This window comes from Pituophis catenifer, unplaced genomic scaffold, assembly GCF_029215685.1.
Source record: "Pituophis catenifer annectens isolate HBS135680 unplaced genomic scaffold, rPitCat1.0.hap2 SCAF_9, whole genome shotgun sequence".
Lineage (NCBI taxonomy): Eukaryota > Metazoa > Chordata > Lepidosauria > Squamata > Colubridae > Pituophis > Pituophis catenifer.
The window spans coordinates 28,191,952-28,215,262 of NW_027256889.1; the positions used below are offsets into that span (position 1 = coordinate 28,191,952).

Sequence of the window (23,311 nt, forward strand, 5' to 3'; positions counted from 1 at the left end):
CACACCGAGGCACAAGCCTGAGGTCTTCAAACTTGGCAGCTTTAAGACTTGTGGACTTCAACTCCCAGAATTCTCCAGCATAGCATAGCTGGCTGGAGAATTCTGGAAGTTGAAGTCCACAAGTCTTAAAGCTGCCAAGTTTGAGGACCTCTGGTGTAGGGTCTCCTGCGTGGGCGGGAGATTGGACTAGATGACCTACAAGGACCCTTCCCACTCATTTCACTCACTCTCCGGAAACGACTCTACGAGGCAGAATTAAACGCCCGCCATCTTACCACCGCCTTCCGCTGTGCAAGGCGCATGCGCGAGTCCGCCGGCCCCTCCCTACGCGCCGCACTCGGGCCTCTCGGCGCGCCCTTCTGACGCGAAAGATGGCAGCGCCCAGCCCTTGACCGCCGGGGATGCTGCGGCGGCTGCTGCTGCGGTGCGCCTCTGCGCTCGCCGGGGGAGGCCGCCCTAAACTCGTCGCGGGGCCGGCGAAGGAGGCGCGTCAGGGACCGGGTGAGGAAGGGTTAGCAGGCGGCCAGACGTCGAGCCGGCGTGGGGGGGACAGTACCCCCCCTCTCTCTACCCTGCCCTGCTCTGCCCGCGCTCTACACCGCTTCCCCCTCAGCTGTCGGACTACAGCATCCATGTTGCTGTGTCTGCACGAGTGCAGGATGCGGGGATGGAGGGGGTCCATTCGGCCTTGGCTACGATGAAGCTGCCCGCCTGGAGCTTCTCGATCGGCCCCATTTCTGGCGGGGAGGATCGCGGCCTGGTTGGGCCGGAGGGAGATTCGTGGGGTCGCCCGGACCTGATTCGCAGAGGGCGGGAGGAACCGAATAACACGGTACAAATTCCCCTGCCCTGTTTCAGTTTTGCGTATCCGGAAACCCAGCGCTTTTGTTGAACAAACTACGATCATGCGTAAAGATGTCTCGAAAACACCGCCCTGAGGTTAAAAACAAGCAGTCGCTTGGCTTGTGAGCCTTTTTACTTCCGTGTTCTTGAAGGGCAGGCAAGGAAAAAACCAGCCGGTTCTTCAAAACCGGGAACAAAATGCTTGCTTGTCTAGACGGACAGGCTGCTTAATGTCCCCTGACATCAAGGGGCAGTCAAGTTATTTTTGTCACCACATGACTTCCGGCAAGAAGATGGTTGCCCAGTGTGTTGTTCTGAATTGGTTTTGCATTTTTTGTCTTTTCAGGGAAGAGCCCGTTTCTCCAAATAGTCAGAGAATATGCCAGACCTGTCCGGAAAAAAAAAGAAGGTATGTATTATAAATTTTTCAGCTTCGTCCTGTGTGCCTTTTGGGTGGAAAGGCAGACCATAAATTAAATAAGCAATGGTTGGTTTGGAATCAGGTTGCTGAGGATGCTTTTTTTGTGGATTTGAACATTTGTCCGTAATCCCAAACCCTGATCCATTGAAATGGGAAAACAAAAGGTGATAGGAGTAAACTGTGGTACCTCCCTTTTCATATCAATAAACATATTAGCTCAAAAAATTGGAGAGTTGGATTTACCTCTGACTTCTGAGCAACTAATCTTACACAGTAGGAATTTTCTTCCACTTCCTTCTTTCTCCTTACCACCAGGGAATTGAGAAGGACCTTGAAAATCTTAAAATTCCATTTTGGGAGCATCTACAGATATCTAGTACAAATATTGGCCATTATTGAAAAAATAATTGCTGAACAAAAATGTATAGCAAGAGAGCAATTCTTTCTTTCTTTTCAGCTATCCCCAGCCATCTGGATGATCTGCCTGATACAATGTTGAGGAAAGATTATGCCAATGTCTCAACTGTAGACAAGTAAGATTTGCAGGGATTGGTGGGAAATGGGTGTGTGGGGGTTTCTACTGCCTTTCAGTGATAATTCTGTCACCTACCTTATTTTACAGTTGGAAGAAAAAAAGCTCCCAAGATACAATCTCACAAAATATCCACCCTTCATGTATGCTCTGTTAATATTCTCTGGGAAAAATGGTCCCTTCAGCATTACTTTTAATTTCCTTTGCTATATCCTAAAACCATTTGAGACCAATGGCAAATGCTAAACCCCTCAGGAGATTAAAAAATAAAAATAAATCCAGGGAGACTCTGTGCTTTCCTGCAGGGTGGATGATGTTGTCAGAAGAATGCTGTCTCTGGAAATGGCAAGCCAGGTTAGTTTTTTGTTTTCCTTTTATAGAAAGTTTGGGATTTAGGAGCAAATACTATTTACCAAATAACCCTTCAGATCACTTTAAGTCAGGGAACAAACATCACAGGAGCTACCAGAACTCTGTTTTATTGTTTTAGAGCAAGGATGTCAAACTCAAGGGATGCGGGCCAAATGCGGCCCACGGGGTGCTTAAATCTGGCCCGCAGGGCTGGCCAGGAAATATCAAAGTACCGGCCTCTGCTAGCCAAAATGGGGGGAGGGATGTGCGGCCTCTCAGCATCCCGTTTTGGCCTCCTGCCTCAGCCACTCTGCTGGCTGACAACAGGCCACACAGGGGACTGCACAGGGCCTCTGCGCGGCCCATTTTTGGCCAGCAGAGTCCTGCAGGAGGACTGGATTGGACTGGATTACAATTATGGCCTCAAGTAAGTGCCTGATCTGGATAGAAAACAAGCAACATCCTATGTTAATACTACATGCCAGATTTTACATACTGTAGGTCCATTTAATTTACAATCAACAATCTATAATTGCAGTTGTCATGATAACAGCCAAGACTACTGGAATTGCTATTGTTAAATGATGTGATTACATGACATGCTTTACAACTGCATTGCTTAGCAACAGAATTCCTGGTCCCAATTGCTGTTATAACCTAAGGACTGCCTGTACAGTATACCAACAGCCATGACGTTTGTGAATCTTTATTGTCCTTCATGACTGTGTTTGCAGAACATACTTAATCAGGTGACCAAATTAACCCATTTCTGAATTTGTATAATTCTTCTTAATCATAAACTTGGTTAGTACAATAATACCAAGTCAAAACAGTTGTAAAAAAATGTTTTTGAATGAAAAGAATCTTAGCATGCTTTACAAATCTCAGTTGCAACAGATGTGATTAAGAGTGAACCATCCCTACATGATTTTATGGGTTCTATGACAGCAAAATTCCCATTTTCTTCCACAGTAAGCAAATAACTTTGAGGCTCTTTCCCTCAGGATTTTCATCTGAAGCCCTAGATGGAGCAGTACTAAAATACTGTACTTGTTGAGAAACTGTCTGAAATGTTCAACCAACTGTACTTGCAATTTTTTATCTGTTGACTTCCATTCCCCAATGTCTACTTGTGCCTGTAGAAGGAAAAAGTGAAAATGAAGAAAGAGCAGCTAGCAGCCAAAGTCCGCAGGAGCCCAAACGACTGTGGATCTGCAGAGGTTCAAGGTAGGCAGAAAAGTGGAAGCTATCCCTCCTCCCATTTAGCTCCATGGCTGCCAGGGAGTCTGTTGGCATCAGCAGAGTTTAATGTGTGGCTAATGGAGTTTAATGGTGTAAAAGGGAAGGCTTTGGTTTTATAAATCATGATGTCTGCAGTTGGTCCAATGAAAAACTGTACAAAAGAAATGGTTTGCATCCATCAAAGAAAGGGACTGAGTTACTTGGCATTAAATTCACAGATTTTCTGGATAAGCATTTAAACTGAACAGCGGGGACAGAGAATTAATTGATACAGAATATTTCTGTCCCCAGCAATCTAAAATTAATAGGGTTACCAGTGCATGTAACAGATATTTGTGCGGGTAAGATTATCAACCTTGCTGTCAAGCAAAACCAAGCATTTAATAGTGAGTGCCATACCATGTGCACTAATCAAACAGGTGGCAAGAAAGTAGGGGCAGTCAGGCACAACACAGGTTATGTAGACAATAAACACAGGGTCAGTCAAAATGGACTCAAATGCCTATACACCAATGCACAGTATGAGGAATAAACAGGGTGAATTAGAAATTCAAGTAAATGAGGGCCGATATGATACTGTTGCCATTATGGAAACTTGGTGGGATGAAACCCACTAATGGAACTTACAGCTAGAGGAATTTAAATTATTTAAAAGAAATAGACCAAATAAAAGAGGAGGTGGAGTTGCACTATATGTAAGAAATAACTACATCTCAACAGAAATAGAGCACAACAATGATGAAAATTATCTTGAATTCATTTGGGTCAATATTAAAGGGGGGGAAATGACATTGCCATAGGTCTATACTATAGGCCACCCAACCAAACAGAGGAAATAGATGAACTTTTTGCTAGTTTGCTAACTAAGATATGTAGGAAGCACATCACAATAGTAATGGGGGATTTTAACTACTCTGACATCAATTGGGAGACAAACTTTGCACCAAGTGGAAGATCCAACAGGTTCCTAACAAACCTAGCAGACAACTTTGTTTTCCAAAAAATAGAGAAGGGAACAAGGGGATCAGCCATATTGGACTTAATTCTCACTAACAAAGATGAAATGATAGAAGTTGTTGAAGCTACAGGAACCTTGGGGGCAAGTGATCATGCAATATTGGAATTCAATATTATCCAAGCACAAGTAGTAGAACAAAGTCAAACTAGAGTCTTGGACTTTAAGAGAGCTAATTTCAATAAACTTAGAGCTTGGGAAGATTCCATGGATGAGAATCCTCAAGGAGAAAACAACTCAAGAAGCTTGGGAAATTTTGAAAAGTGAGATTATAAAAGCCCAGTCTAGCACAATACTAATGAAGAAGAAAAATACCAGCTCTCAAAAGAAACCAACATCACTGCATAAAGAACTCTGACAAATTGAAAGACAAAAAGGACAAGTATAAAAAGTGGAAAGAGGGGCACATAACTAAGGCAGACTATCAGCAAAAAGCCTGAGCCTGCAAAGATGAAGTGAGAAAAGCTAAGGCTCACAACGAACAAAGGCTTGTGACAAAAGTAAAAAGTAACCAAAAAAAGCTTCCAATATGTTAGAAACAAGAAAAAAAGTCAAGGAAACAATTGGTCCATTGCTGGGAGAAAGTGGCAAGAAGGTCTTTACACAAAGGGGAAAAACAGTCCAACCTATCAAAAACAGCACCACAAAAAACAGATTAGGAACACAAGTTAAAATAGGGAAGAAAATGGTAAGTGAACACCTGTCTATCCTAGATGAGTTCAAATCACCAGAACCAGATGGATTATACCCCAGGGTTCTGAAGGAACTGGCAGATGAGATCTCAGAACCACTGAACTATATCTTTCAAAGATCCTAGAGCACCGGGGAACTGCCAGAGGACTGGAAAAGAGTGTGTCATCTTTAAAACCCTACATTGCTGCATTAATAGAGGGACAGAATCAAGATCAGGTGAATTGATAATACTACTTTATAATGCCCTGGTAAGACCACACTTGGAATATTGTATCCAGTTTTGATCGCCATGATATAAAACAGATATTGGACCTTAGAAAAATTGCAGAGAACAGCAACAAAGATGATTAGGGGATTGAAGGCTAAACATATAAAAGAACAGTTGCTGGAATTGGCTATGTCTAGTTTGATGAAAAGAAGGACTAGGAGTGACATGATAGCAGTCTTCCAATATCTCAGGGGCTGCCACAAAGAAGAGGGAGTCAAGCTATTCTCCAAAGCACCTGAAGGCAGGACAAGGAGCAAGCAACTTAGAACTAAGGAGAAATTTCCAGACAGAACAATTAATCAGTGGAACAACTTGCCTTCAGAAGTTGTAAATGCTCCAACACTGGAAGTTTTCAGAAGATGTTGGATAACCATTTGTCTGAAGTGGTGTAGGGTTTCCTGCCTAAGCAGGGGGTTGGACTAGATGACCTCCAAGGTCTCTTCCAACTCTGTTATTCTATTCTATTCTATTCTATTCTATTCTATATTCTATTCTATTCTATTCTATTCTATTCTATTCTATTCTATTCTATTCTATTCTATTCTATCATCTCATTATGTTTTGGAAGGGCCTAATGGAGATCTGGAGAGTTTTGATTTTCAATTTCTTACTGTTCTCGGAAACTGGTCAAGCAGAAGGAAAAAATCTTCACCACAGTAGCTGTATTTATCTGTGGAAGGGCGAGATGTGAAGAATTGTTGGGAACATCTGGAAGTTGACTCATTCCTTTTCGTATAAAAGGAAAGCTTATAAGTCTTCTTTCTATTTTCCCAATCTCACAGTCTATACTTCTGTTGGTGTAATTGGATTTAGTTGCTTTGTATGTTTTAATGGCCTCTTAAGTTTAGAATGTAGGTGATTTGAATAAAATCACAAAGTTACCTGTGTTTCCCTGAAAATGACCGGGTCTTATTTTGGGGGGGGGGGGGGAAAATAAGCACTAGGGCTTATTTTCAGGGGTGTCTTTTTCCCCCATGTATGTGACACCCAATTGTTCTTGCTTGCAGTGGGGCAGGAGGCACATGAGTGCCGCTGCCGTGAGGCAGAGGGGTAGAGCTGTCGCACATGCCCCGCAGCAGCTTACCTCGGCCCCCACAGCCAGGCCATCCATGCCTCACCTCATGGCTCCAGCACTGGTGCGCCTCTCGGACTCCTGCTCAGTTGCAGCCGCGAGAAGGAAGATGTGGGCCAGCGGCCACAGCTCCTGCTGCATATGGTTGCTGGTTCTGCCACCATGAGGCAAGTGTTGGGGCGTGGATAGCCTGGCTGCAGGGGATAAGCTGATGTGGGGTCTGTGGGGCAGCTCCACCCCCTGCCTCACAGCCGCAGCACCACAAACAACCAGACAGAATGGACAGGTGACTAGCTGTGCAGGGTCTTAAGTAGGGCTTATTTTGGGGGGAAGGCTTATATTAGATGCACACATAAAAAACATGTTTGTTGCCAGAAGTCAGTATGGATAAACTTATCAGCCTGTTGGAGTAAGGTGACTAATACATTTTTTAAAAATAATTAAATCACACATACAAGCCTGGTGTAATAGGTTAAAGTGTTGGATTGACCCAATCATGGAAGCTCATGGGTGACGATGGGGCAGCCATTCTCCTTCAGCCAAACCTACCACACAGGATTATTGTGGGGGAAAATTTGTGTCATGTATGCATTTGAGATCACAAATGAAACAAAGGTGTGACAAATATTGCCAAGCTGATGTCATATCAGTTTTTCATTAACATTCCTTAGTGGTAGAAATGCTCTTGATTAAATTTTTTTTTTTAATTTTATTTATTTTTATATGCCGCCCTTCGGAGACTCAGGGCGGCTTACAATGCGTTAAGCAATAGCCTTCATACTTTTGTATATTTTATACAAAGTCAACTTATTGCCCCCACAAACTGGGTCCTCATTTTACCCACCTTAGAAAGGATGTAAGGCTGAGTCGATCTTGAGCCTAGTGAGAATTGAATTCGCAGTAATTGCAGGCAGCTGGATGTTAAATGCTGCCTTAGTAGGAGGCATTAGCCTTCTACGCCACTCAGGCTCCTGCCCTGCCCAATCAGAGTCCATGGTGGAGCAAATCCAAATTACTTTATCTGCCAAATGACTTTATCATGTTTGACAAAATATCCTTTTTGTCATTCAGGCTAATCAAGTAGGAGCTTACAAATGGGTCTTGAGGTTTCCTGGAGGTTCTAGAAGGAGAGTGCAGTTTGACCAAAGAATCGCCCACCCCAATCTAGGATGGACATCTTCTTCCACCATACACCCATCTGTAGGAGGAAGGCACATGGAGTAGGAAGGGAGGGCAGAAACAATTTGGCAATTATTGGGGGAACCAATGTTGCCGCCCCATGCCCCCCACATTCTACATTGTTGACATGAAGTGACCAGAAGTTGGACTTGAAAATAGTACTTGGGATTCATCTGCTGTTCCTCCTCATTGGAAGGAGACAAAGAGCTGCAGAGTTTGGTCTTGGCCTTGCAATCATCGTCATTTTTATTAATCCAATGGATGATGATGCTTACTACATTTTGCAAGGCATTCAAAATTGGATTGAATAACTAGTGCAGTCAAATGGAAATAAATCTGAAACAAACAATGTTGATATCTTTAGAGAAACAGGATTAGAATGTATGTTTGCATTAAAACAGACAAATGCAAACTCTTGCAGGAAATAGAACTCGCATGCATTGGAATAGGATGGGAGAAAGTGGACCTGGCAGTAACTGCATGGGAAAAACACCCTGCAGGTGCAGGTGACCATAACCTAAATGAGTCCGTTTTGTGGCCATAAATAAACAAAAAACGTTTAGGTAGCATCAATAAAAATATAGTTTCCAGAACACGAGAAAGAAGAGTTCCATGGTGTTCTGCTTTAATTGCACTCATTCAGACCTCACCTTGAGTAGTCAGCACCATTCTGGGCACATTTTTAGATTAACAAAAAACCTTCCAGGTTCAGAGAAGGGCAACAAGAATACTAGGGGGCAGAAACTTAATTTTTATGAAGGCAGATTAAAGAAAAGACTGTTAAAGGGGATAGGGGATTGCCATTGTATGCTCTCAGTTCTTTGAACTAGATCAGCGTAGGAAACCAAAGTTGTGGATGCTAATACTGCTTTTATTGTGAAGTAACAGAATCTTGCAAGTCTAAATGTTGCCTCTCCCAATCTTCATCGGAACTAAGGGGAGTCTTGTCTGAGATGCTTTCTCAGGTGGAAGTTCTTCCTTGGACTTCTGTTTTTTTCTCTGGCTAATGTCTTGCTTTGTGCCTCTGCTACTCCTCAAGGTTACCTTTACAGCTCATTTCACACAGCTGAAATGGTGTCACCCAGGTGGTCAAGACCTGTTTTGTAACCAGATACCAATTTGGCTATAAATTCAATAAAGAAATAGCATATTCATTAAGCAATAGATTTTAAGTTAAAGCAAGGCAAATTCTGGTTGAATTGCTAGGAAGGACTTTTTCAGGAAAGAGGAATTGGACAGTGGAGCCCATGATCCAGCAAGATGGCATTCTCCCCTTCACCGGGAGGGTATGGAGGCTATTAAGACAGGGGCTAGGCAGCCACTGGAGCAGTGGGGTGGGCTGGATGGCCGGGAACGTGGTGAAAGAGGGAGTTCATTTCCTGCAGCTTCAATGCAGGTTTCAACATCCCACTGAGGCAATAACTCCAGAGTACAGCAGGAAAAGAAGACTTGTGAAAGTCAAACCTCAACTGAATCCTGCTGCACAAATGATAATATTGCATAGAATTGCTATCCAACAAGTTTGTTGTCTTGAGAAAGTTTTCTTTGACATTTGCCTTTTGGGCAGAAGGCTATAAGAAGGCTCCGGGTTAGGGTACTTGTGTGTCAGACTTGGTGCCTTGTGTGCCACCTTGGCAGGAATTTGTCATGACATTCCTTCTCTTCCCTTCATCTTCCCCCTTCTCTTCTCAAGCAAATCTGAATTATATTCAACAATAATTTCACCATTTGCCCAGGAGCAGATAAATTGTGGCTGTTCCTTTCTGCTTTGGCTTCTGGCAGAGAAAAGTGGTGCCTGGTTCACAGATATTTGAAGACGGAGGAGATTTATCTTCTGAGGGGTGTGGTTGTTGTTAGTTGTGAAGCCGTGTCCGACCCATCGCGACCCCATGGACAACGTTCTTCCAGGCCTTCCTATCCTCTACCATCCTCTGGAGTCCATTTAAGCTCACGCCGACTGCTTCAGTAATGGAGTAATGACTCCATCCAGCCACCTCGTTCTCTGCCGTCCCCTTCTTCTTTTGCCCTCAATCGTTCCCAGCATTAGGTTCTTCTCCAGTGAGTCCTTCCTTCTCATTAGGTGGCCAAAGTGTTTGAGTTTCCTCTTCAGGATCTGGCCTTCTAAAGAGCAGCCAGGGTTGATCTCCTCTAGAACTGACCGGTTGGATCGCCTTGCAGTCCAAGGGACTCGCAGGAGTCTTCTCCAGCACCAGAGTTCAAAGGCCTCCATTCTTTGGCGCTCAGCCTTCCTTGTGGTCCAACTTTCACAGCCATACACTGCAACTGGGAAAACCGAGGGGTGTGGTAGCCACCCATTTATGCCTCTGATTATGTAAACCTCAGATTATGCCTCTGAAGTTTGGTTGTAAACTTCAACCAAAACAATTTCCTGAAAACTTATATAAGACAGACAGTTTAGAATACTGATTAAGGGATCAGGAGATCACAAGTCTTTCTTTAGGCACAAAGCCAGCTGGGTGACTTTGGGACAAGCACACTCTCAGCCCAACCCACCTCACAGGGTTATTGTTCCAGGGAAAATAGGAGGTAGGAGCATTGTGTGCATCATTTTGCACAAATGTTGTTAAAAGGGATGTAAAATCTAATTTTAAAAAATAAGATCAATCGTAATCATACAGATATCTACGTGCTTTTTGTATCAAAAAATGCAACATAAAAGGAAAAGGGATTAAAGAAAGAAGAGAACAAAGAGTTCTTAAAGAATATAGTGCTTCTGATTGGTTGGACTAGAAATAATTGAGATGCCTAGTAGAGCTGATTATTCGGCTGAAATGGTCCTATTTCCTGTTTTCACCTCTCTCCAGACTTCCTCTGCCTTCTTTCAGGAGAACACAGAAACAACCAGGAAGTCTATTCTCATGTGTAACACTGAACTCCCTTTCGCCAAGAAGAAATTCCGCCTCTTAAAAGTGTATCTGGCTGCTAATGTTCATGTGTACTCTCTAAAATAGGAGAAGAAAATGTAACAGGAGCTTTTCTAACTTTTTTTCTTAATGTCCTAGTTGCCTACTTGACAGCCATGATCCGCACTCTCAAAGAACATCTGCATATGCACCCCAAGGTAAGAGCCTTCAAAGCGTTTAAGCTGCTGGTTATGTAACCTCTATAAACCGTGTCTTCTAAGTCAGCAGATTTTGTTGAAAAGCACTGCAAACAAATGGATGGCAGAGAATTGGATTTTTGGCAGTCCTTATTGAATGCAAGTATCTTCAGATGCAAAGTGGTTCATTCTTCAAGTGACCCTCGCAAAATTCAGCACAGATGCATACCCATCACACTATTCGTTTCTTATGGGGTTAGATGATGTTCCTTAAGGGAAGAGAGCTGGAGGCATGAGAGAAGGGGAGAAGTAAAACCAATGGCGATATCTCACCACTTTGTTCTCACTTTGCAAACTATCTTTGCTTCCATCATGTCCATCTATCATTTTGTAGATTGTTCTTTCATCATTCAAATTCTGAGCTTTTCCTTTTTGAGGACCCAAAAGTGGTTTTTTTTTTTTTTCAAAAGGCAACTAGACTTTCCTGTTTTTTTTTTCCTTGAAGATGTTTCACTTCTTCAGTTCTGATTGAAGTATCTTGATGAGAAGCAAAACATCTTCAAGGAAAAAAACAAGAAAGTCTAGTTGTCTTTTGAAAAAAGCACCTTTGGGACAACCATGACCTGGATGATTGAGGATCTCCAGAGACATCTTTTTTGAGGATTTCATAAACTGCATCCAACCATGTCTTGCTTTCAATCTTCCTTTCCTCACAACCCATTCACATATTTATTTTGCAATACAATCTTCATTCATTCTGTACCGTGTATGACCACACTGGAGAACGGCGGCCTTCAAGGGTACAATCTTGCGCCCCTGCAGCCTTCCATTTTCCAGAGCAAAAGTTTTTGGCATGGAGAATGGAAGCCTTCAGGGGTGTGATCTCTGCCTCCTTCAGGCTCACTGAGGCTGCCTGGCACTCCAAAGGCAGATTGGATGTCCTGCACAGGCAGCCTTGGTGAGTCAGCCAAGCCGAGCAGGGCCTGCTCATCCCACTCTGTCTCTGCTCTCGCCGCTCTGCTATTGGAGCTCCAGGAGCAGGCAAAGAATGGCTGGAGAGGAGACAGCTCGCCTGATCATGGGGATCTTTGCAAAGTAAGTGAGTCTCCACAGGCTCAGTGCCTGTTAGGTCCCTGGAGAGGCGGGGGAATAGGCAGGGGGAATGTTGCAGTGTCTCTGTGGTTGGTCGTTAGGGTGAATGACTGCTGTTGTGGTGCAACATTCGTAAATCAATAAATCCCTCTTATTTTTTAATTCTGTTCACTGTACTGGTATTCCCTTGTTTTATCCCGAATTTTTTTTTTTTAATCCCATTAAAATCACCTTTTTTTCCCTTAACTTCTTCTGATGTCATTCTTTATACTCTTGGACCACTTTCTTAGCAGCTGTCTTTTTTCTCCATGCACATTGTGCCATCTTTTTCATTCACTTTCAATTTTTTATAACTGGCCTCATCTGTAGTCTTGTTTTCATTTTGTCATTTCACTAAGCATAATTTTTCATAGATTCTGTTAATATAACCATGGAGTTCTGTAAGTTTGTTTTTTTCATTTGTTTTCAAGCAGCTTCTCTGTCCTCTCTCCATTCATTCTGTTGTGAGAGTAATCTGTCTTCTAATATTATTCAGGATTCAGACTTTTTCCCCCTACATTTATTCTTCTTTCACTCTTTTGGATTTTTTTTCCTTCAGCATCCAATTTTCCTCAAAATTCATTCTTGACACTACCAAAAACTAAATTGCTATCACATTCAGAACTTTTTATCATTCTTGTATTGTTGTTTTAGTCATTTAGTCATCTCCAACTATTGGCAACTTTATAGGCAAATGCTCTCCATGTTACCCTGTTAAGCACAGTTTCTTTCAATAGTTGGATGTTTTTCTTTGTAGCAGCTGTGATGGAATCAAGCCAATGGGTTCTTTGCTTGCCCTTTCTTCTTGCTCCACTAACTATTCCTAGCATCACTGACATCTCCAATTAATTTGCACACATGGCCTGGCCAAAGTAAATCAAATCATAGTGAATTACTTTCACTAATCTTTCTTCACAGATGATGCAACCGGTCATGCTTTTAAATTTATTCCTTTTCCATGTGTAGGGAAGCTTAAGTTAGGCTTAAAACAAACATAGCCTTTTCTAAACAGATATTCCTCAGTCTCCTTTTCATTATGCCAGACAGTTGTGGAGTGGGCAGGGCTGAAGCTGGTGGCAGCAGTGAAACCACATTTTCCAGGGATGCGGTTGCAGGGATGAATTTATTATGTTTATAAAAAAAAAAAAAACCAGCTGGCCACATGTTGTATGGCCTGCTCTGTGGATTCCTTCTTTCATACGTACCCATAACAATCAAGTTGATGTGAATTAGTACTTCCCATTGTATATTTTAGGCCTTTTATTCATAATTAAGCCTATACCTTCCCTTTCCTGCATATATCCAATAATTTAATAAGAGTAGACCATCTTCATTCAACTCTGTTACATCTTCCAACTTTCATCATTTCACAAAGATACATCATGGCTGTTTTTCTCTTGGTCATTTCATTTGATTATTCATGCTCTTTGCATGCACTCCTCTGGCGTTCCAAATTTCAGTTTTCCAATACCAAGGTCAACAACAAATAAATATATTGATATTGACCATCACTACCATAAAGCTTTACATTAAGAGGGAGAAGGTGGAGTTTAGGCTACCAGCCTGAATTGTTACTATGCCACATAGTAACAGTGTTCGCTGCTAACTCCTGGTCAGTTCTGGCATATTATGGCAGGATTTCTAATCCAGAGACCTCCTTACAAGCCAGTATCCTATTGCCTGCATCCCATAAGCTAGACCAGGCCTGTCAAACTGGTGGCCCTCGGGCTGGATATGGCCCGTGAAGGCCACGCCCACCCTGGGTACACAAAGGTAAAAAACATCATGATATGTCATAATCCGGCCCGCAATGCAATTGGGTTTGACAATCTTCAACTAGATCCAATTCTGAGAAGTACAAAAGTTTATTTTTAATACTGTTCTTAGAGATTACAGTGTAATAAAAAATAATCCATATTCCCCAACACGATAATATTTTTCCTTCTAGCAAATTATTGCTGTCTTTCAATAAACTTGCAAATGTTGTCAGTAAATTAATAACCAGAAAGTTGAAAAATTAAAAGACTTGGATCCATGGATAATTCACTGAAGAGGCTACAACTTTCTAGGACAAGGTTAACCTTACCCGTATGATGATAGCCACTGACCGGCGGACCGTGTTGCTGAAATACCTACGTAATAGCCGCTATGATACCTTTGAGAACACATGCAAGCAGCTGGAAATTGAGTACTCACCTCCTCCACAATACCGGCGGAAAATCACACGGCGCGCAGCTGTCAAGAAGGAATTTCGAGCCATGGTAAGTTAAGAATGGCTGGCCCAAGGTGACCTATGGAAACAGCCTGGGCAATGGCAGCTTCTATAGCATAGAGATGGGCATGTTCCACTCTTCTGCATAGACTTCAGACAAGGAAAGAGGCTTGGAAGGCCATGTTTGACAAGGATCCTGTCCAATGAGTTGAACAGCATTTCTGTCCCTTGCGTTAGAGTGGGTGGTTAAGGACAGCATGTAAGAGTAGGAAAGCCTAAGTGGCATAGCTAAGCGAAGCATCCTCAGCAGCAGCGAGCAGCTTGTGGGTAGAGGGCAGCTTGCCCTGCCTTAATCTTTGCAGAAAATAGCATGACTGAGCCAGAGCTTATTCCTTTGACCATTTTCAGTTGGCTTCATGTTTCACATTCAGATAAAATGGGGCAGACTACATTGTGGTTTGGTCCTTACTGTCTCATTGTAGCAGTTGCAGACATAGGAATGGGAACCTTCCATGTATGGTGGCAGTGGAAGCAGAAGCTGTTTATTTCTGAAAGGACATTTGGATAGCTAAATCCCCAATTAAATCTCTCCTTCCCATTAATATTCAGATCTACAAAGAGAAGCAAAAGCTAAGAGCTCTGGAAAGATTGAAGCAGATGGAAAAGCAAGATGAAGGAATAAAGGAGCAGGCTCAGCCAAAGGAGGAGACCTCAGGCTGAGCTGGACATAACTTCTGTTAATGGGAGAAGCTCAACCTGAGGAACAAATCTTCAAGATAATAAAACATTGAACACCAACTTTTCATCTGCATCTGTCTGTGTGCAAATATGTGCATATCTTTTTTTTTTTACTTCATCTACATGTTTGAGGTGTAGTAAGAATGTTAGATCAGGGTTCTCCAAACTTGTCAATTTTAAAATTTGTGGACTTCAACTTTCAGAATTCCCCAGCTAGGATGGATTCTGGGAGCTGAAATCCACAAGTCTTAAAATTACCACATTCGGAGACTCTTGTGTTAGATACAGTTGTGCTCATAAGTTTACATACCCTGGCAGAATTTATGATTTCTTGGCCATTTTTCAGAGAATATGAATGATAACACGAAAACTTTTCTTTCACTCATGGTTAGTGTTTGGCTGAAGCCATTTATTATCAATCAACCGTGTTTATTCTTTTTCAATCATAATGACAATAGAAACTACCCAAATGACCCTGATAACAAGTTTACATAATCTTAATATGGTGTATTGCCTCCTTTAACATCAATGACAGCTTGAAGTCTTTTGTGGTATGTGTGGATGAGGCTCTTTATCTTCTCAGATGGTAAATCTGCCCATTCTTCCTGGCAAAAAGCCTCCAGGTCCTGTAAATTCTTGGGCTGTTTTGCATGAACTGCACGTTTGAGATCTCCCCAGAGTGGCTCAATGATATTGAGGTCAGGAGACTGAGATGGCCACTCCAGAACTTTCACTTTATTCTGCTGTAGCCAATGACAGATCGACTTGGCCTTGTGTTTAGGATCATTGCCATGTTGGAATGTCCAAGTACGTCCCATGCACATCTTCCGGGCTGATGAATGCAAATTGTCCTCCAGTATCTTTTGATAACATACTGCATTCAATCAATTCTGACCAAATTTCCTGTGCCTTTGTAGCTCACACATCCCCAAAACATCAACGATCCACCTCCGTGTTTCACAGTAAGAATGGTGTACTTTTCATCATAGGCCTTGTTGACTCCTCCAAATGTAGTGTTTATAGTTGTGGCCAAAAAGCTCAATTTTGGTCTCATCACTCCAAATGACTTTGTGCCAGGAGGTTTGAGGCTTGTCTCTGTGCTGTTTGGTGTATTGTAAGCGGAATACTTTGTGGCATTTGCGTAATAATGGCTTTCTTCTGGCGACTCGACCATGCAGCCCATCTTTCTTCAAGTGCCTCCTTATTGTGCATTTGTCAGATCCTTTGACAATTCTTTTGCTTTCCCCATGACTCGGAATCCAGAAACGTCAGTGCAGCACTGGATGAAGGATGCAAGAGTCTGTCAGGAGGCCAGAAACTCATTGACCTTTTATACACACACACTAATTACATGCAAACAGACAGGTGAGATGGTTACCTTTAATAGCCATTCACACCCCTTTGTGTCAACCTGTGTGCGTGTTATCAGGCCATAATCACCAGGGTATGTAAACTTGTGATCAGGGTCATTTGGGTCGTTTCTGTTGTCATTATGATTGAAAAAGAGTAAACACAGTTGATTGATAATAAATGGCTTCAGCCAAACACTAACCATGAGTGAAAGAAAAGTTTTCGTGTTATCATTCATATTCTCTGAAAAATGGGCAAGAAATCATAAATTCTGCCAGGGTATGTAAACTTAAGAGCACAACTGTATTAGTTATTGTTCCAGTTACCTAAATATTAGTAGGGATTGTTCTGCCATTCTCAGAGTCCGAGGAAGGAGATCCACCAAATTGGATTGAACCAAAAGCATAATTCCCTGTCCTCTTCCTGCAGGACTCGGTCCAGTGGCGCCCTTGTTCTTGTGACCAGTGCAAAGTGAGGTTTGTTTTCATCTTCCCAGGGAGCCTCAGTTTCTTTTTAAAAAATTGAAATGGAGACCCTCAATTTATGAGTCAAAACTATTCCATTGTTTTGGCAGACTGTCCAGCTTAACTGTTTTCCTGAGTATATAAAAATACTGAAAGACTTGGCCAAATGCAGCCTAAGGAATAGGAGCATAACTAAGGCTCTTTTTCTTGCAAAGGGCCTATTGCATGTCTCAGGGCTTTTATTTCACAAAATTTGCTTTTTGTTTTCAATAAATGGTAATGTGAGATTAAGGGGAAAAAAACTGGAAATGCTCAAGCCAAAATATTTGCCTTGTTAGGTTTTTCGACTTCCCCACCTTTGTGCCATCAGAATAACAGAGGTGGAAGGACTTTGGAGGTCTTCTAGTCCAACCCCCTGCCCAAGCAGGAGGCCTTATACCGTTCTGGACAAATGGCTTGTCAAATCTCTTCTTAAAAATCTCCAGTGACGGATTAGCCACAACTTCTGGAAGCAAGTCGTTCCACTGGTTAATTGTTCCAACTGTCACAAAATTTCTCCTTAGTTCTAGCTTGGTTCTCTTCTTGATTAGTTTCTATCCGTTGCTTCTTGTCCTGCCTTCAAGTACTTTGGAGAAATAACTTGATTGGCTCCTTCTTTGTGGCAGCCCTTTAGATATTGGAACGCTGCTATCATGTCACCCCTAGTCCTTCTGTCATTAAATTAGACATGCCCAATTCCTGCAACCATTCAAGATGTGTTGTGGTTATTTTGAACACATCTTGAATGACATCAGATTGTGGGAGGGAAATAAAGTGGCAGGTTCCTGGGATGTAGAAAGTGAGCTGGGAATCCAATTCTTTCCCCTACATCAACCTTCCTACCTTCAATGTTGGGGCAGACATTTTTTTTTTTTTTTGCTTTAATTTATATGCCACCCTTCTCCGGAGACTCAGGGTGACTTACAATGCGTTAAGCAATAGCCTTCATACTTTTGTATATTTATACAAAGTCAGCTTATTGCCCCCACAATCTGGGTCCTCATTTTACCTACCTTTGAAAGGATGGAAGGCTGAGTCAACCTTGAGCCTGGTGAGATTTGAACTTGCAGTAATTGCAAGCAGCAGATGTTAATAACAGTGCTTTAGTCCACTGTACTATCAAGCTCTTAGCTCTGATAGCACAGTGCACAATATGTAATGTCAGTTGTGCTCTCTGGGAAGAGCAGCCTAGGACCCCAGGACCGTAAGCAGTCTCTAAGACAACACCTTTTTGCAATCCTCACCAGAGTTTTGATTTACAATCTGAAGCAGCAGCATCTACTCTCTGCCTTTGTCATAGCCGTCATGCTGCTGCTTGCTTCACATTGCATCCTTTGCCAGCTTCACATCATGGGGGGAGTGGGGGAGATTGGAAGGTGGGTGTTTAGGGAAGGTTTGGGTTTGAAGCAGAGCTGGTCCTGACTGACCCTGGTGGTCCTGCACCAATCAAGCACAAGATCAACAAAAGGAATGTGGAGATGGGAAAGGCGTGAACGCAGGGTCCATTTTCCAAAACAACCAGAGAACTTTTAATTGGACATGACTGATAATGGGGGATGGCCAGGGGAAAAGGGAACGTTAATTGCATCATTTTTGCACCAGCCAACAGATTCTGTCTGCTCTAATCTAACTGCTTTGTTCTCAGTAAAGTATACTCTTGGAAAAAGAAATGAACCAGGAGTCTTTCTTTGCTAATTAAACAAGTGGGATGGATAACATTCTTAACACCTGAGCCCCGCCCCTCCCCTGCAAGCTGAAGCACTGCTGGTGCTCTAATATATATCTCAAATGCTATACCCATTTGACTTACTAGAAGTATTTGGCGACCGAACTTTTGGCATTGCGAGACTCCCCCATCTCGCAAATTTGGCCCTCCACATTATCGAGGGCCTACCTTGATGACGGATTTTGGAATCCCGAGAGGTGGCACGGTGCTAAGAGGGGATTAAGGGCTTTCTTATCTAATTTTCTAACCAAAATTTTAATGGCTTCTGAAAGGGGGGTGGGTATAAACAGGATGGATCATGTGGATTTGGGGGGCAATCCACAGAGGGAGGGATTAGCAAATAATTTTCCAAAAGTGAAGCCAAAGTCAACACAAAATTACATCATAGGAAACTCAGAACTGAGAATAGGCAGACTTAATACTGGCGTGGAAATGGGCTGTTCCATCAAGGTTATGGTTGGGAGGGGCAGATATGGTGGGAGCAGGAGGCCACATCATGTCAGGGGGGTACGCACCCACTATCTTCAAGCGGTGGCGTGCTCCGACCTCCAAAGCTCTTCTCGTTCCTTGGGTTGCTCAAGGTCTTAGAGCCCGAGTCTTAGGCTGATGTTATGCAATGCCAGGTCCGCGGCTAACAAAGCCCCCCTCATTTGTGACCTAATTCAGGAGGGGAAAGCGGACCTGGCAGCTATTACAGAGACCTGGTTGGGCAATGAAGCGGGGGTCCCCCTCGTAGAAATGTGCCCACCAGGTTTCCGTGCATTCCATCAGCCAAGGACTTGGGGCAGGGGTGGAGGTGTGGCGGTCATTATAAAGGAAGGTCTTGACCCTAGGGAAGTTACTATCCCTCAGACAACCGGATGTGAGTCCCTCCTCGTGAAGTGGGGTTATGGGTTACAGATGAGCCTGTTGATTGCGTACCTGGCTCCCTGCCATGTATCAGCAGCCCTTCCTGAGCTCCTCAACGTAATAGCCGAGGTGGCAGTTGAGACTCCTAAGCTACTGGTTATGGGAGATTTCAACCTGCCATCCATTGGTGAAACGTCTGAAGGGGCTCAGGAGTTTATGGCTTCCATGACGGCCATGGACCTGACCCAATTAGTTCATGGCCCTACTCACACGAGGGGACACACTCTGGATTTGATCTTTATCTCTGACCAGTGGCTGAATGGTCTAGATATAGGGGATATATATGGGGGATTCCTTCCGGGTAGCAGACCAATATGGCGACTCTATATTGAATGCCAAGGCGAGGGGGCGATGTCTGGCATTTTCGAGGGTGTTGGGGGGCCAGCTGACCATCTTACAACCCCCGCCCAGCAAGCTGAAGCATAGCCGGCTTGATGGAGCCGGAAGAACACCCGGCCACCGTGGAGATAGTTAGGGATGGCGCGGCGGGCGGTAAACGGCGGCGAACGTTGAAACCGAGGCCCAGCTGACTGTCATAAATCAAACGGCTGCCGGGCTGGAGCGGTTGAAGCAATGGTCAGCGATGTTGCTGTGGCGGTGGCGGCGCAGGCAGCGCCGGCGGCGGTCCCTGGGCTGCTGTAAACTTGATTTGCTGTGTACTGGGCGCTGCGGGCGGCGACGCGGGGGCGGCAGCCATGGATACGGAGGCAGAGCTGACTAAAATGACACTTGCAACTGCAATGATGACACCAACAGCAGCAGCAACACCGGGAGGCTAGGCTATGAGGATGCCCTCTCTAGACGATGGAGAGGGCTTTGCTGCAAGCAGTTACCCCCCCTCGATGTAATGGGGAGGGGGCCTGGACATTCACTTAATCACCTGAATTCAACTTAATCACCTGAATGGCCCTATCTAATAGAGCATGGTAGTGGTGGGGGCTGAGAACTGAAGACATTTTTTTGATCTTCCTCTGACTGCTTCCCCCCCCCCCATTACTAGACCTAGGCCTAGTTTGGCCATTCAGTGAAAAACTTGCAGCTGTTCGATCAACTTATACCCTTTATTTTAAATATTTTCTCCTTGACTATCCTAGTTATCCTGATTATTTGATTTCATCTCTTCCTCCTGGATGCTCCACCTTGCTTTTTTCGACCTTATCTTCGGATTTTTGCTGGTATCAGAAAGGGAGGAAGCATAGACATCGAGAGTCTTGAACAATTTATTTGTAATATTTATACAAGTGGATGGGACGGACCATCTTCTCCTTTGTCTCTGTAACTCTGGACTGGTCGCCATGAGAGGGCAGTCATTGAGACTCTCATCCCCCTTTTTTGACTAACTTATTTTAATCACAAGACTTTCCCATCACTGTAAGAGGGAGATGGTATTTGTCACATACCAGATGCTGGCTTAGGAAAACAATTCTGGTCAGAAGCATTACAATACTCCAATTATACACAAAATAGGACTTGGTCAAGTATTATAAACAAGACACCATATGAATTAATGTACAATAGAAAACCCAAAATAACACACATGCACATATTCGGGGTCACAGCGGATGTACGCATACCAAAACAATTGAGGCGTAAAGGAGAGAACGTATCCAGAAGACTTAGATTCATGGGATACGAAACAGGCACAAAAGGGTACAGATTTATTGATAGTAACAACAAATTTATAATTTCTAGAACGGCTGTATTTCATGAACAGGCCAATTGGTCTAAAATACATCTTAATGAAATATTCCCAACCACAAATTTAGACACTGAGCATAAAGATAAAATAAATAGAGAAGAACGCAATCACAACACACATAGAAACAAAAATAAAACATGGACAAATAGTCAACACAGAATAAAGACAGATTCATTAACAAAAAAGGAGGCAAGATACCTACACGATAATGATAGCAAACTAGAAAAAACAATCAGATGTAACAGAAATCAGATGCCAAGCAAATACAAAGATTACGTAATGTCCATAGATAGTGAAACATCAACACCAAATACATACGAGGAAGTGTTAAAGCTCCCCACTGAAGAAAGAAAAAGGTGGGAATCAGCCATGGCTAAGGAGATGGACAGTCTACGAGAATTGAATGTATTCACACCTACTCCTGCACCTAAGGATAAAACTATTATAGGCACCAGGTGGATATACAAAATTAAAAACCTAGAAGAAGGCAACACATTGTACAAAGCTAGATTAGTTGCACAAGGTTATGCTCAAAAATATCCTGAGGATTACACAGACATGTATTCTCCCACAGTGTGAACTGAGAGTGTCAAGACAGCTCTAGTTATAGCATCTGCACTTAACCTTGATGTATTTCAATATGACATACAGACTGCGTATCTACACGCAAAACTTGATAAAGAGATATATGTAAGGGCACCTCATAGTCAATACACAAACAAAAATGAAACTTGGTTATTGAATAAAAGTTTATACAGATTGAAACAATCTGGCAAACGTTGGTATGAATGTTTAGTCAAAGTACTCAAAACTATGAATTTCGATGCCACCACTGCAGACAACTGTTTCTTTGTCAAAAAGGAGGGTGATTCCTTAGAATTTGTGTTAATTTATGTGGATGATATTTTGTATATCGGTAAACATAAAGAAAAAAGAGATACATTTGTAACAAAACTAAATGAACATTTTTCTTTAAAATCATTGGGGAAGGTAAATAAATATCTTGGAGTTCAAATCAGTAAAACTAAAAAAGGATTCAAACTTTCTCAGAAAGACAAAATTATAGAACTCCTAAAAAAGTGTAACTTGCATGATGCTAAGTCTTGTGACACCCCTATGCAAACAGATTTCTTAAGGAACATAGATGAGTCATCCCCTGAATTTAAGGATAATACACTTTACAGATCAGTTATTGGTTCCCTTTTGTATATTTCTAATTGGACCAGACCTGATATTGCTTTGCCCCTTAATCTATTATCTAGGTACGTTAGCAAACCCTTGATGTATCATTGGGAAGCTGTTAAAAGAATATTAAGATACTTAAAGCACAGCTTAGACTTCTGTTTACTACTGGAACCTAACAATGTTAAAGAGCCCGTCCTCACTTGTTACGCTGATGCGGATTGGGCAGGTGATACCATATGTAGGAAAAGCACATCAGGTTATATATTTTTTCTTAACGACTGTCCAGTTTACTGGTATACTGGAAAACAGGATTTAGTAGCTACATCAACAACCGAGGCAGAATATGTTTGTTTATCTAAAGCCTCCAACAATCTTGTATGGTTTAATGATTTGTTATCAAATATTTGGAAAAATCCTTCATTACCATTTGTCATACATGAAGATAATAAAGCTGCTATCGAGATATCTAGATCTGATGCTATTGGACAAAGATCCAGACATATAGATATAAAATTCAAGCACGTGAGACAATTATCTCAAGATGGATTTATTAAAGCAGTTCACTGCGAAACATCAGAACAAATAGCCGACATTTTAACTAAGCCTTTACCATCTAAGCAACACAAATATTTAACTTCTAAATTGCAAGTTCTGTATTGTTCTGAATCTGAATGTAATTATTGTTGTATATCGAATCGGCATTTAGAGGGGGATTTGTCACAAGTAAATGCCTTATTCTCTAATAGGGGAATTGTATATACACGGGGTATTAGGGGTTAATTTATTCTTCCTCTCCTAATTTATTCATATGTAACCACTCCCATCCTTTACTCCGCCTTGTTAATATAAAAGGAGTTGTTTGCACCTCCTCCTTGCTTCTATCTACTATCACTCAGAGAATATAGAATGCCTACTGTAAATAAATAGTGTTAATGTTTGAATACTTCATTCTTGAATCTTTTATTGAGTCTGATCCTTAAAATTACGCAACAGTATTCCGATGTTCTATTATATTAGCTTCCTTGTACAATTATCTACTTTACCCTTTTTGTCTTAACCATCTGTTTTAAACCATCTTTAACACCTTAAGAAGAAAATGTCCTTTCATCGCCTCCAATTCTATCTCACCTCCGATGTATTCAATAACAGAACTCCTAGCACTGCGAGATTCCCCCCTCCCA

General features: G+C 42.4%; 1 protein-coding gene across 1 annotated transcript; it reads left to right on the forward strand.

Moving 5' to 3' along the window:
* Positions 1-351: 351 nt before the first annotated feature.
* Positions 352-14,818, forward strand: MRPS15 (mitochondrial ribosomal protein S15). The gene is made up of 8 exons (XM_070949547.1): positions 352-501; positions 1,190-1,252; positions 1,722-1,797; positions 2,102-2,150; positions 3,290-3,374; positions 10,640-10,698; positions 13,878-14,069; positions 14,630-14,818. The coding sequence occupies exons 1-8, from the start codon at positions 402-404 to the stop codon at positions 14,738-14,740; spliced, it is 735 nt and encodes a 244-aa protein (XP_070805648.1). The 5' UTR covers positions 352-401; the 3' UTR covers positions 14,741-14,818.
* The last annotated feature ends 8,493 nt before the right edge of the window (positions 14,819-23,311 follow it).